Below are 12,082 nucleotides of genomic sequence, written 5' to 3'. Positions count from 1 at the left end.
CAGCGGTCTGTGTCTCTTCCCATGTGATTGGGAGCCCTTTGATCAGCAATACTCTGTTAATAATTTATGTTAGCATTGTGCCCATAAGCTGACAGACCAGTGGCACTCCTGTCAGAACACGAATACTAATGCAATACACCCACGATTGCTCTTCACTGGAGAACGGTGTCACATGAGACACAGCTTCTTCAGGGGCTAAACTTCATCATCTTTATCTTGGGTTCTCACAGGGCAGCTCCTGAAGCTGCTCATGCAATGAACTCTTGCCATGTTTGTTGCCTGCTTGGGCCACTCACAACAAAAACTGGGAGAATTCATGACAATTAAAAAAAAAAAGCCAGATGCTGGTGGAAGTCCTGGGAATAGTGGTGTTCAGTACCACAGATTTCCTGTTTTGTTTACCAGGAGGGTAAATTTACTTTTCTCCTTTTCTGGACATAACTGTAGAAGCCCTTATTATTTTTCACACCCCTTGCCAAATTCAGCTCCAATTCTGTTTCAGCTTTCCTGATCCCATCCTTACATATTTGGCCAGTATCCCTAAAATATTCCCAGGATACACACCCCTGGTTCCACTGCCCGTGGAGCCTCCTTATCCTCAGGCGAAGGAGCCCAGCCCCTCCTGCCTCTCCAGCTCCGAGGGAAAATGTGGTTTCTCATCAGATTTATTTCTCTGTCTCTATTAATACTGGCCCTGAAGACAGATGTTGGCAAAGAGAAGAGGCTGCTGCAAGGTAGTCCCTGGAAGTGGGAGGGCTTGTCAAGCTTCTTGGGCTCTCCAATATAACACTTTAACTTTTTTATTGATTTGAGAAAAATTTGAGGGAGTTAAGTGCATTCCCAGAGCTAATTGAACCTATATTTCTTCACAGATACGTGAGTCAGAGCATCTGAGTCTGTATTGCCAAATATAGCGATTGTGCTCCATCAAAAGACGGATGCTGGAGCACAACAGCACACATCCCAAAGTCCTGCTTTAGTTTCACATTCAGAGAAATAACAGAAAGGGCTCTTTTCCATGTATCTGTGGAAGAAATGCTATGTATTTTAACATTTTAACAGGAATGGCAGCAAGACTGATGAGACAGAGAGGAGAGCCAGGGGTGAGCAGAGCAGTGATTCTCTGCCTGGTTTATAGGTTCGCAGAATGTTAAAAGGTTAGGAAAGGATCTTAAAAATCATCTCGCCCCAACCCCTCTGCCACGGGACACCTTCCACCATTCCAGCCTGGATTTGAACACTGCCAGGCTTGAGGCACCCACAGCCTCCCCGGCCAACCTGTTCCCAGTGCCTCACCGCCCTCACAGTGAAAAAAAAAAAAAAGAAAAAAAAAAAAAAAAAAAAAAAATTCCTTGTTTAATTTATTCATCCGATCTGCCGCAATAATTCCCCATTCCCAAGCTGCCTCCAGCACACTCGGAGGTCGTGTCTCTCCCCTGTGGGGATGCCCGAAGCCACCCCAAAGTGGCGCGCACGGTGCCGGGCACTCGGGGATGTGCGGGGGGAAGGGGGAGGAGGAGGAAGAGGAGGGAAAGGAGGAAGAAAAGGAGGAAAAAAAAGGAGAAAGATGAAGAGGAGGAAGAAAAGGAGGAAAAAAAAGGAGAAAGATGAAGAGGAGGAAGACGCGCTCAGCGCTCCCGGCCGTGAGGGCTGTGAGGGCCGTGAGAGCCGCCAGGGGGCGCCGCGCGCTCTCGGGATGCGGGGAGCGCGGGGATTGGGTGGGGCCCGCGCGCGCGCGGCGCTGATTGGCTGGCGCCGGCCGGGCCGGGCGCTCGGCGCCGCTTCTTAACGCGCGTCGCGGGGCGGCGGGAGCGCTGAGCGCCGGCGGGGCCGCTGCCACTGTCACTGTCACTGTCGCGACATGAGCGAGGTGAGCGGGCAGGGGGGCACGGGGCGCTCGGAGGGGCAACGTCACCTTCCCTCTCTCTGCGGGCAGCCGGGGAAGGGAGAGGCGCATCCCGGGTTGGGAAGGTGGGGAGGCTCTGGAGATCCCGGGAAGGGGTGTCAGCATCTCCTCTTAAACCCTGCTGAACGCATCCCCACGTGTGTATGTGTGTGTGTGTGCAGAGCATAAAGCAAGGTGGTGCTTTTGCCCTTTGAAGGGCTAGGTACGGTGATGGAGGTTCCTAGTTAAAAATCCCCCATAATTTCTCATGTCTACCCAGCGCTTTCCCGTGTAGAAAGGAGGATTTAGTGAGTTGTGGGAAAGTTGCCTGCTAGAGCTCATGGAAAAAAACCGCCCTGTTTGTGGTTGGGTGCTGATGTAAACTTTGTGAGTAGTGTCCTGAGAAGGATTACAATTGAGGGGAAAAAAATGTAAATAGTGCCAAACATGTAAAGATCACTTGTACCCTTGTAAATAAATAAGCTGAAATTTTGCACTTGTGGGGTTTTTTGCTTGCCCTTTTTTCTCTCTCTCTCTTTTTTTTTTTTTTTTCCCCTCTGCAATGGAAAAGTTCAAACTAGATATATATATATATATATATATATATATTTTTAGTTAAATGTATTGTTAGACAGAACGACTCCTTAGTTCAGCTGAGAGATCCCACATTCTCTAGTGCGGCTCATTCTTTGGGAATCAGCAGAGGTACCTGCAACTATGCCTTAGCCAGCGCCTATTTTTGGAGGCTGTTTGTTAAAAAACACCTGCTACTCCATTAACAAATGGGATTTTCCTTTTTTAGAAGCAAAATTGAGAGTGACACTGGATAAGCTGTGAGCATTGGCTGTGCAGGTGTTACACTCAGCTGTGGTTTTTCGTGAGGTGTAAACCGGAGATGAAAACCAGGAGCAGCCTGGTGCGTGGTGCAGGGATTTGTGAGGAGCAGCTCACATTTTGGCTTTCAGGTCATGCCAGGTGGGGAGAGCAGAGGAAATCCTCATTGCTGCTGCCTGCAGGTATCAGGCACAGGGAGATCTTCACGACCTCTCCTCTGCTGCTGCCTCTATTTCTATCACCTGGCTGGAGTTCCTGCACTGTGGGTTTGGGTTTTTGGTTTTTTTTTTTGTTTTGTTTTGGTTCAGCCACTGTGACTTTGCTGCCCAGGCTGGCTGAAGTGTGTTGAGAGATGCAGCAGCACTGTTCTACTCTTTAAATTTATAATTTAGGGGAAAATCTTACAGAGAGGGGTAATGTCTCGATGGTGCTGCTGTACCTGCTATAACTATATGAGGCATTCTTGTCACAGCTTTAAGATGGGTTGTTTTTGCTCAGTAATTACCTTTCATAATTTGAATTGGACTGATTGCCTTTTGGACTTAGAGACACAGTGAAGATAATGATCCTGCCTGCTACCAGCACAGGGGTTCTTTATTCACAGTGCATTTGTTTGTGCCTGACAGAGCTGTATTCCTGGCAAACCCCTGGAGCTGGGAGATGTTTCCCTGGTGCAGAGCTGTGTCCTGTACCTGTGACACTGAGCCCTGCACTCGGTGTCTTCAGTGCTGCTGTCATTCCCCTGACAAAATTGGGGAGTTAATCACTCACAGCTCCGCTGAAGAAAAGCCTCCCTGCTGTTCCTTGCTGTCAGCTCTTCCCCAAAAGGCAGAGAAGAGCAGCTACACCACCCCAAACCACCTCACTGAAAAAGATTCTTGTTAAATGAGGCAAAAAAACTCCTGAGCAGAAGAGAGGCTCTTAGCTACTGTTTGCTATTGGGGGGGTCTTGATGGTTTTAGCTTGCAATGCTGCAATTGAAAGGTATTTTTATTTTTGGCTTAATCTGCAAAAAAAAAAAAATAATCTGTGGATGGGGTGATTGAAAAGAAGCTCAGTTAGAGCCCTCAAAAGATTATCTCACATGCAACAGTGTTGGAAGGGTGGGGAGGTTTGGTTTTGTTTTTTGCTTTATGTTACAAATTACCTGGATTTGAGCAGCGCTAGAAATGCGGTCGCAGAAATCTCTGAAAAGAGCTTTCATTTCCCTGAGTTCTTTACTGAGACTTTGCACGAATTCTCGTTTCATTGCTTCGAGCAAAATTAACTTCTTTCCTGTTTATGGGCAGTGATTGGGGTGATTTATGAGTGTGGTGAGGCACTTCAACAGGTTGTGCTGAGAACCTGTGGCTGCTCCTGGATCCCTGGAAGCGTTCTAGGAGAGGCTGGATGTGGCTCTGAGCAGCCTGTGACAGCAGGAGGTGTCCCTGCCCACGGCAAGGGGTGGAACAAAATGATCTTTTGGGTCCCTTCTAACCCAAACGATTGTGTGATCACCAGTCTTCTGGTAGAAAAAGCTGAAAAGGAAGCAGCCCTTCATCTGACTGTGGTACTTTCCTATTTTCTAGCAGCTAGCTTATATTTTTTTCAGGAAGGATAAGGACCTTTTCTACTGGATGAATGCTACACTCTTTTCTCTGCAGTATTTGTCTGACAAAATGTTTAATGAGTTCCTTCTGCTGGGCAGAAGTCTGGCTCCATACGTAGTCATTGGGCGTGTGAGGTGCAAGAGTTGACCCAGTGGCTTTGCAGATTGTGATTTCTGCTTCCTGCTGCCTGGTTTAGTGGCAGACAGGTCCCTTAGCTGTACGGGAATTCCTTGGGAATGTCAGCGTACACTGAAATGCATTTTTAGCTCTGAAAGTCTGCCCTCAAATAACTGGGGAGCCATTTCTGTAGGTCTGTGCCTGCTCTCTGTTTTTAACGAGCCTAGGGAGGAGATCTGTGCTGAAAAATATCAGCTGCTGTCCATGAGTGGCCATGAGACTCAGCCTGGCTTCCATGAAAGGTCTCCAGTCACACAGGCTGAACTGGGGGAAGAGATCTTGGTTAACGAGCCCACAGACCAATGCCAAATCTTTATTCACAGTTAGCAGCTGTACCAGTGAGCCTCTAGACTCACACCTGGCATAAACCCGATTCACCACAGGGAATCCTGCCATCTGAGCAGTCATTTAACTGTCCTGACATGTTGCAGATGATGTTATGTCGTGGTATTCCCCTGCCACGAGGGTTCACAAGAAGCATTCAATCACACAGACGTTTTTATGACGTTCACTCTTGCCTTCTGTGTGGAATGCTCGTGGTTGTCATGAGAAATCAGGTCTGGGTTTAGGAAGGAGAGCACTTAAACAATGTGTTCTTACAGCCCTGGGTGCTGTTCCAGTGGCTAGGGGATGAGGAGATTGCCTTGGATGCATTAATTTCCTTTTGGTTTTAAAGGGTCAGAGTGGTGTTGCTGGTATAGGGGACAAGCTCAGCTTTAATGTGTATTATTTAGGATGTGACTTTAGGAGAGCCATTGGGGAAATCTTTTTGATTGCCTGAGGCACTTGTGACTGAAGAACATGCATTGGAAGAGCCTTGTGCAATGTGAATGAAGTGCAGCGCTGATTGGCAGGGTGCTGATGTGCACCCCTTGAGTGTTGTGTACTTTGAACCAGCAGCTTTTTATGTGTGAGAATCAGCCTAGTTACCAGACAGCAGCAAGAATATTCTGCCTTTCCTCTGGAAACAGGTGTCAAGCAACCAGGCACATGAAATTCAGAGAGCTGTTTGGGGTCTGACTCTCTTAGCTGGGAAGGTGAAGAACTCAGAACTTGATCTCTGCATAAATGCACAGGTTTTCGTTCTTTTGAAAGCAAAGAACCCCAAAACTTGCTTATTTGAGCTACAACAAGCTCTTTCTCTTTGCCTTTGGTTGGCTTTGGAATCCTGTAGCCACTGCTGTGCTGTGCCCACCTTCAAAAGGATCATGGGGAGTGTTTGTGTGGGAATTCCTGTGGGTGAGCTGTCCTGGTGGGTGTGCTCATGCAGGCACCTCCGCTCTGCAGCCTGGAGAGCTGAATCTTTGCTCTGGAGCTCAGACCACCCTCACTGGCAGGAGTCCAAACAGCCAAATCTGCAGGCTGATGTGGGATAACTCTGGGGTCAAAGATGTTCTGAAAAAGGAGCTTGAGTGCTTGAGGTGTGTCTGTAAGACACCCATCAGCAAGGCAGCCTCTGCTTTCCAAACAAGTGATACCCTGTGATTTGGGCATGTCCCACGGCAGGCAGACTTGGACAGAATGTCCTTTTCCCTCAGAGCTGAGGGAGAACCTCAGACATGTCCCTGTCCCTCTGGAGGGGTGTGTTCAGCTGGAGGCTGTTGGAGAAGGACGGGGAATGTGTGAAATGTTAGGTGTAAGTGGAGGTTTGCGGTTGAAATTGTCTGCTTGAGGTGGTTAAAATGGTAAAACTGGGGTTCTTGCCTGGGTTGCTCTCCTGAATTCCCTTGAAACCATTCCATTGAAATGGTGTTTATCATCTTGGAACCACATAAACACAAGTGAGGATTATACAACCATAATCCTGATGGCACTAAATCAAAGAACTGGTGTTGGTGAGGGAAGAACACACCATATTTGTTTAGACGAGCTCCGGTTTATCTTCCTGGTAGGTGTCTGAGTGAGCCCCTCACCTTAGGGAGGGCCCTTCTGCTTGCATTTTTGAGATGTTGCCGTGACCCCAATTGTTAATTATTTGCCTCATTATACCCACAATATGTACAAAAACTGCAGCTCTAAAAACCCCAGCAAGAACATGGCAGAGTGGAGGAGGAAATTTTGCAGCTGTTACAGGATGGGGGCGGGATCGATAAGCACATGAACATCAGTTTTTAATTTTAACTCACATCTATTTATTAGCTGAGTGGTAAATTGCAGCTCAAAAGAGGAGGAAGAAGGGAGAACAATAAGTTTTACATCTGTCACTTTGCCTACTCTTTCCATCAGTGTGGTTTCAGTGGGATCAAGCATCTTCTAAAATAGCACTTCGAAGTGACGTTGGAAATTGATCTTAATTTGATGACACTGGCACAAGCTCATGGGTTTTCTTGCCATGTATAGAATGCCAACAGATTCAGGCAACACACTCTGAAAAAAGGACATTTAGCTTTAATAGTGTGCTTTGATATCATGTTTCCTTGTAAGAGAATAACTTAATCCAGCCTTCACCCTGCAGGACTTGACAATGCAATAGAATTTCAGGTTGCAAAGGAGTATTAGTTTCTAGTCCAATATCCCTAAATTTGTAATGAGTTGGCAAGCTTATAGGAGTCATCGTCCAACAGTTATTACATTACCTAGATCATGCTAATGATGAAATGTGGTGTAAAGCAGCAGTTAACTTCAGCAGGAACAGCAGGGGCACTTCCATTGAAGGCTTCTGGTTTTTTGTGGGGTTTTTTTTTTTGGTGTGTGGTTGGTTTTTTTTCTTTGTTTGTTTGTTTGTTTGAATAAATGATTCGATTTCCAAACTGCCATTTGTTCTGGTCTCTCTGTTTTTTGTAGGGATGGCTTGTAAAATGTGTTTGCATGTTTTGCCTCTTTAACTCTGCTCTAGAAGAGCTTGTAACAGGGTGGGCTAAACACTGGGTATGTCAATCCTGAAACATCCCTTTGGCTGAAGAGGATGGGGGAAAGCAATGCCTTTCTTCAGCCTCTCACAACAGAACCTTAAATTCCCTGAGCCAGGTACCACGGTCTCTGCAAGGCACAGGATCTTCTCATGAAGATGAAAAACATAAATTCCTCCTCTTTCTAAGGAAAGATCTGTTCAGTTATTTGGATATTTGGTTTCTAAATAAATAATAAAAAAATGGTGGATACCTATGAACGAGGTCAAATCACAGATAATCCCTTTTTAACTTTGTCTTCTATTTTTAATTCAGAAAACTAATCTCTAGTTCTCTTATAAGAAGTGAAAAGCAGACTATATACATTTATATACATTTGTCTTATTAGGAAAACAAATGGCAAGCAACTGCAGAAGAAATCAGTTGTGAAAGATTATAAATTACAGGATTTGGGGTCACGGTTTATCCCCACTCTCCATGTCTGCTTCCTCGGCGACAACACTGAGTCTACTTAGCAGTAAATTGGGCAAGCATCACACAGAGCCGGTATTTGGCTGGTGCTGCCTCATCTCATCAATTTATACCAAGAGGGATAAAGCCTTATTTATGCACTAACATGGAATTTGGAGGGAGAAGTACAGGTTTAGTCGGAGAAGAAATGAAAATTGTCTGCCTACGTGACTTGAATATTAGTTACAGCTGAACTGCCTTTCCTCTGAAAAAGAAAAGTATTATTTTATAGACACTGGATGTTCTTGCATTATCACCTTAGTCTAAGGCATGAAATATGACCTTAACCAGTGGTGTAGCTGACACTTGAGTGATGTAATAGTAGACAGAATGATGTTAGAGAGCTCTTTTGTGAGAGATGAAAGTAAGAAACAAAAGGAAAAAGAAGAAAGTAAAATAACTTGCAAAATCTGCTGTCCTTCTGTCTGACCTTGGAGACTTCAGCGATCCCTGGAGACAAGGAGCTGGTGAGAAGGGTGGCACCAGCTCAGAGGACATCAGGTCTTGGAGACTCCATCTCTGCCAAAAAGTGAGGCGGTGTGTATTTAATATCTTTAACATTGAGTCTGAATGTCCAAATGCCTGACAGAAAGGTCTGAGCTGCTTTGTCCCCAGCCTTACCTGGTGTTCCTTGGCTGGCAGTTGGATTCTTGGTGGGTCATGAGGCCTCGGCTGCTGCATGGTGCCAGCAGAAGTGGAAAGCTGCAGCAGTAGAACCAGAGAAACCTGAAATGTGGTCAGGTTATGATGGTTTAAACTTGAAAGGTGTGAGCAGGGCTGTGGAAAGTCGTGTTGGATCACTGCACAACAGGAGTCTTCTGAAAGTGAAAGGGAGAGATCCCTTTGGGGATCCTGGCTGGCTGCACACACTGATGTGGATGGATTTGGGGTGTACCTTTTCTGGGAACAGTGGAGCACAGTTAAAAAATGCCCAAGCCAGCAATGACCAGGGCTGACTGTGGAAATGGGACAAATCCATGTCCTGCTGAATCAGCTGGACAAGAGTTCACAGGCTCTTCAGCAGTGAATCGGGGGGTGGACGAGATCTTAAAAGAAGACTTATGGTCTGCACAGCTTCAAAATGTTGGGAGGGTGACAGCACCCATTGCTAATATCTGGGGATGATTTGCATCTCAATGCCTCCACTGTGACAAACAAAATCAGCCTTGTTACCCAACAGGTACCACGATCTCAGCAGCCTTTTCCCCAAAATGCAAGTGTGTAACAGCAGATGAAGCAAAAATTAATAGATCTGAGGACATAAGTGCTTCCCCATGGATTTTGATGATACGAGACCTTTTCTTAGTGACACTCAGGATGTGAAGGAAGACCAATGGTTTGTGAGAATAGTTTTCGCAGATACCGTAGCATTTTTCCATTAAATGTTTGCCTCACCAGGCAGTAGGGTGAGGTTGGCTTGACCAGGTGAGTACCAGGGTATAATGCCTAGATAAATATAAAAACACATTTTAAAAGGCTAAAGTCCAAGTTTAGGTGAGAGGCACAGAGGCAGAAAAATAATCCTCATAAAATCACAAGTGTGTTTTTCATTTGAATTGTAGTGGTTTTCATTCTTTAGCTTTAACGTTTTAAATGGGGTTCTTTCTTTCTCTTTATGCCTTGGAGGAAATAGACTTCTCTTTGCAATAACCAGCATTAACTTAGTCTTGTATTAAAATACTGAATACTCTGCATGTTGACTCTAAAGCACCTAGTTTTAACACTGATGGAAATGCTCCGAAGAATGACTTATTTGAACTTTTCATTGTAGCATTCCAGGAAGAAATCTGAATGACATGGAAATCTGTTTCTTGGAATTCCAAAAGAGTACTTATAAAATGGGTTGCTGAGGGAGGCAGAAGATAAACTGCCAGAAATTAGAAGCATTAAGTTGATGGGAAGGAAGGAGGAGGAAGGATGGCTGGGCAGGCAGATGACATGGGGGGCGAAATGAGCCATGTGGCTTCATGGCTGCTTCACACATATCACTACTCCCGTCAGAGCCGACAGATACACACCCCTGGAAGAGAGCAAACATATTGTTGGCTTGGCACACTTGAGAGTGCATGTGCCAGCACACATGTGCTGCAGTTGAAGCAGGGCAGCCAAATGCCTAAGGCAGGCCAGCTTGATGCCAATTTTAATTTGCCAGTCAGACTTGGCTAGTTATCACTTCTTTCCTTCAGCATATTTTGCAAGCTACTGGAGAGCACTAAAGCCCAAAGAAAGCTGAATGAACCTCTCAGGATAGATTACAGGAGATCCTCTCTTTCTCACAGCATTGCTTTGTATTCCTTGCGTGGATCAAAATTTTGAGTGCTTCCATCCTGGAATTGGACTTAGGGGATGGATCTGTAGGTGTGGGAACATTGGTAGCAAAGATTCTACCTTAATATTGTGAATTGCAGAGAACCCAAATTGCAAATTACCGGAATTCTAGCAATAGCTTTTGCAGTTATCTTGAATAGATGTTTTTGGCTGACTGTGGTGTGTCAGGCAGCACAGCTGGACCTAAATCTGCTTTCTGCACGGAACTTCTAAGGAACCTGTTTTCTCTCTAGTCATGGGATAAGTATGGGAGACTACTACCAAAATGCATGACTTTCCTTGTAGGAGCACCTAAGGGCCATTTTTACTGGCATGGCAGGATGTTTTGCCATGTTGATGTGTGAAGGAGGTGTAAATGTTTAGGTGGGTAATGTTTTTTCTTTTGCTTCAAAATGCAAGGCACAAAGTACAGAATGGAGCCTGCTTCATAATGTGAGACTGAAGACAGAGAGAATGAAAGAAAACTACAGAGAGAAACTTGCAAGTTTTCATTGAACTTGCATTGGAAAACACAGTTCATAGAATCACAGAATGGTTTGGGTTGGAAAGGACCTTAAGGATCTTCTTGTTCCACACCTTCCACCATCCCAGGTTGCTCTAAGCCCCGTTCCACTTGGCCTTGGACACTTCCAGGGATGGGGCATCCACAGATTCTCTGGGCAGCCAGTGCCAGGGCCTCCCCACCCTCACGGGAATGGATTTAGTCTTAGGGCAGGTAACCCAGTATGTCTCTGCTGGGGCCAGGGAACCTGGGAACTCTTACAGCTTTCCTGTGGAATTTGCTTTCTTATCTTTGCTGCTGTTAGCAATGAAATGGATCGTAGCAAAAGTTTCCCCAAGCAGCTGTGGGGTCCTCAGAATCTGTGATTTGTGGAAATCCCAGTTTTCTGTCCGTCTCTTGGACAGAGGCAGTGACCTGACTTGTCTTCTGCTTGCTACATGTGAGCTTATTTGATCGCTGCCCCTGATTCCTGGCCTTCAAGGTGACCTTGTGCCTCACCCTGCCCATTTTCCTTTCACTGTTGTTTCTAATCCCTTGGCTGTGGTTTTTCCTTGCAGTGCCAAGAGCTCTGCTCTGAACCACATCCCCCCCGTAACAAAGCAGCTCCCCTAAAGCTCTCAGCGGGTCATTCCCGATCCAGATTGGAACAATGCTGGACAAATCCTCTGCTGAGCGATGCCCCATGTCAAGGGCAGCTCCAGCAGCCCATCCCGAGTTCCCCTGGCAGGGCTGTGCCCAGGGTGCCAGGTTTGCGTCATCGCCCTGGGCAAGGCTGCGCTGCCAAGGCTGCGGCACGCTCGCAGTCCAGTGATTTGTGCCGCTGGAACGACCCTGGAGAAGCTCCTGTCATCCCAGCAGATGGCTGGGGGGCTGCTCCCAGTCGCTCCCTGGGACCAGACGGGCTGCCTGGGCCGGGAGGAGCAGTGCAGTAAGTGATGCAGAAACATCCCTGCCGCTTGGTCTTGCTCTTGTCTTGAAAATCAAAGGCTTTGCCCGAGGCTGAAGGCAGAAAGTTCCTTTGCGTGGTGGCTTGAAACTGCCATAATTAATATTTTTGGGAAATCCTGGCTGGCCCAGTTGCTAGAGCAGTCTGACTGTGATAATACCTGTTTAACTCTGAAATATGTAGGGAAACAGCAGGGAAATAAGAACAGTTTTTGGGTTTTTTTTTAATTATGCAACTGGAAATAAAAACATGCCAACAGAAAAAAGCCGTCACCAGAATTTTTGCAGGCTGGGAAGAAGCAGCCTGTTTTAATAATGATAGGCAATATGATCAGAGATGGAGCAATTTGTCAGCACATATTTTTGCTGTGAATAATCCAAGCTGTCCCTTGAAGACAACCTCTAACTCAGTTACAGCTGGGTTTAGAGCTCAGTAAATTGCATTACCCAAAACTTCAGAAGG

General features: G+C 46.0%; 1 protein-coding gene across 1 annotated transcript in view; it reads left to right on the top strand.

The window, feature by feature from the left end:
• The first annotated feature begins 1,763 nt into the window (after positions 1–1,763).
• Positions 1,764–12,082, top strand: part of PCP4 (Purkinje cell protein 4) — a 48,215-nt gene continuing 37,896 nt past the window's right edge. The window contains exon 1 of the mRNA XM_040056652.2: positions 1,764–1,870. Within this exon, the coding sequence (XP_039912586.1) occupies positions 1,862–1,870 (9 nt within the window). The 5' untranslated portion in view covers positions 1,764–1,861. The remainder of the gene's footprint in view (positions 1,871–12,082) is intronic.

This window comes from Hirundo rustica, chromosome 2 (assembly GCF_015227805.2).
Source record: "Hirundo rustica isolate bHirRus1 chromosome 2, bHirRus1.pri.v3, whole genome shotgun sequence".
NCBI lineage: Eukaryota > Metazoa > Chordata > Aves > Passeriformes > Hirundinidae > Hirundo > Hirundo rustica.
The sequence above is the reverse complement of the archived record's forward strand: the minus strand, read 5'-3'. Positions and strand labels throughout refer to the sequence as shown.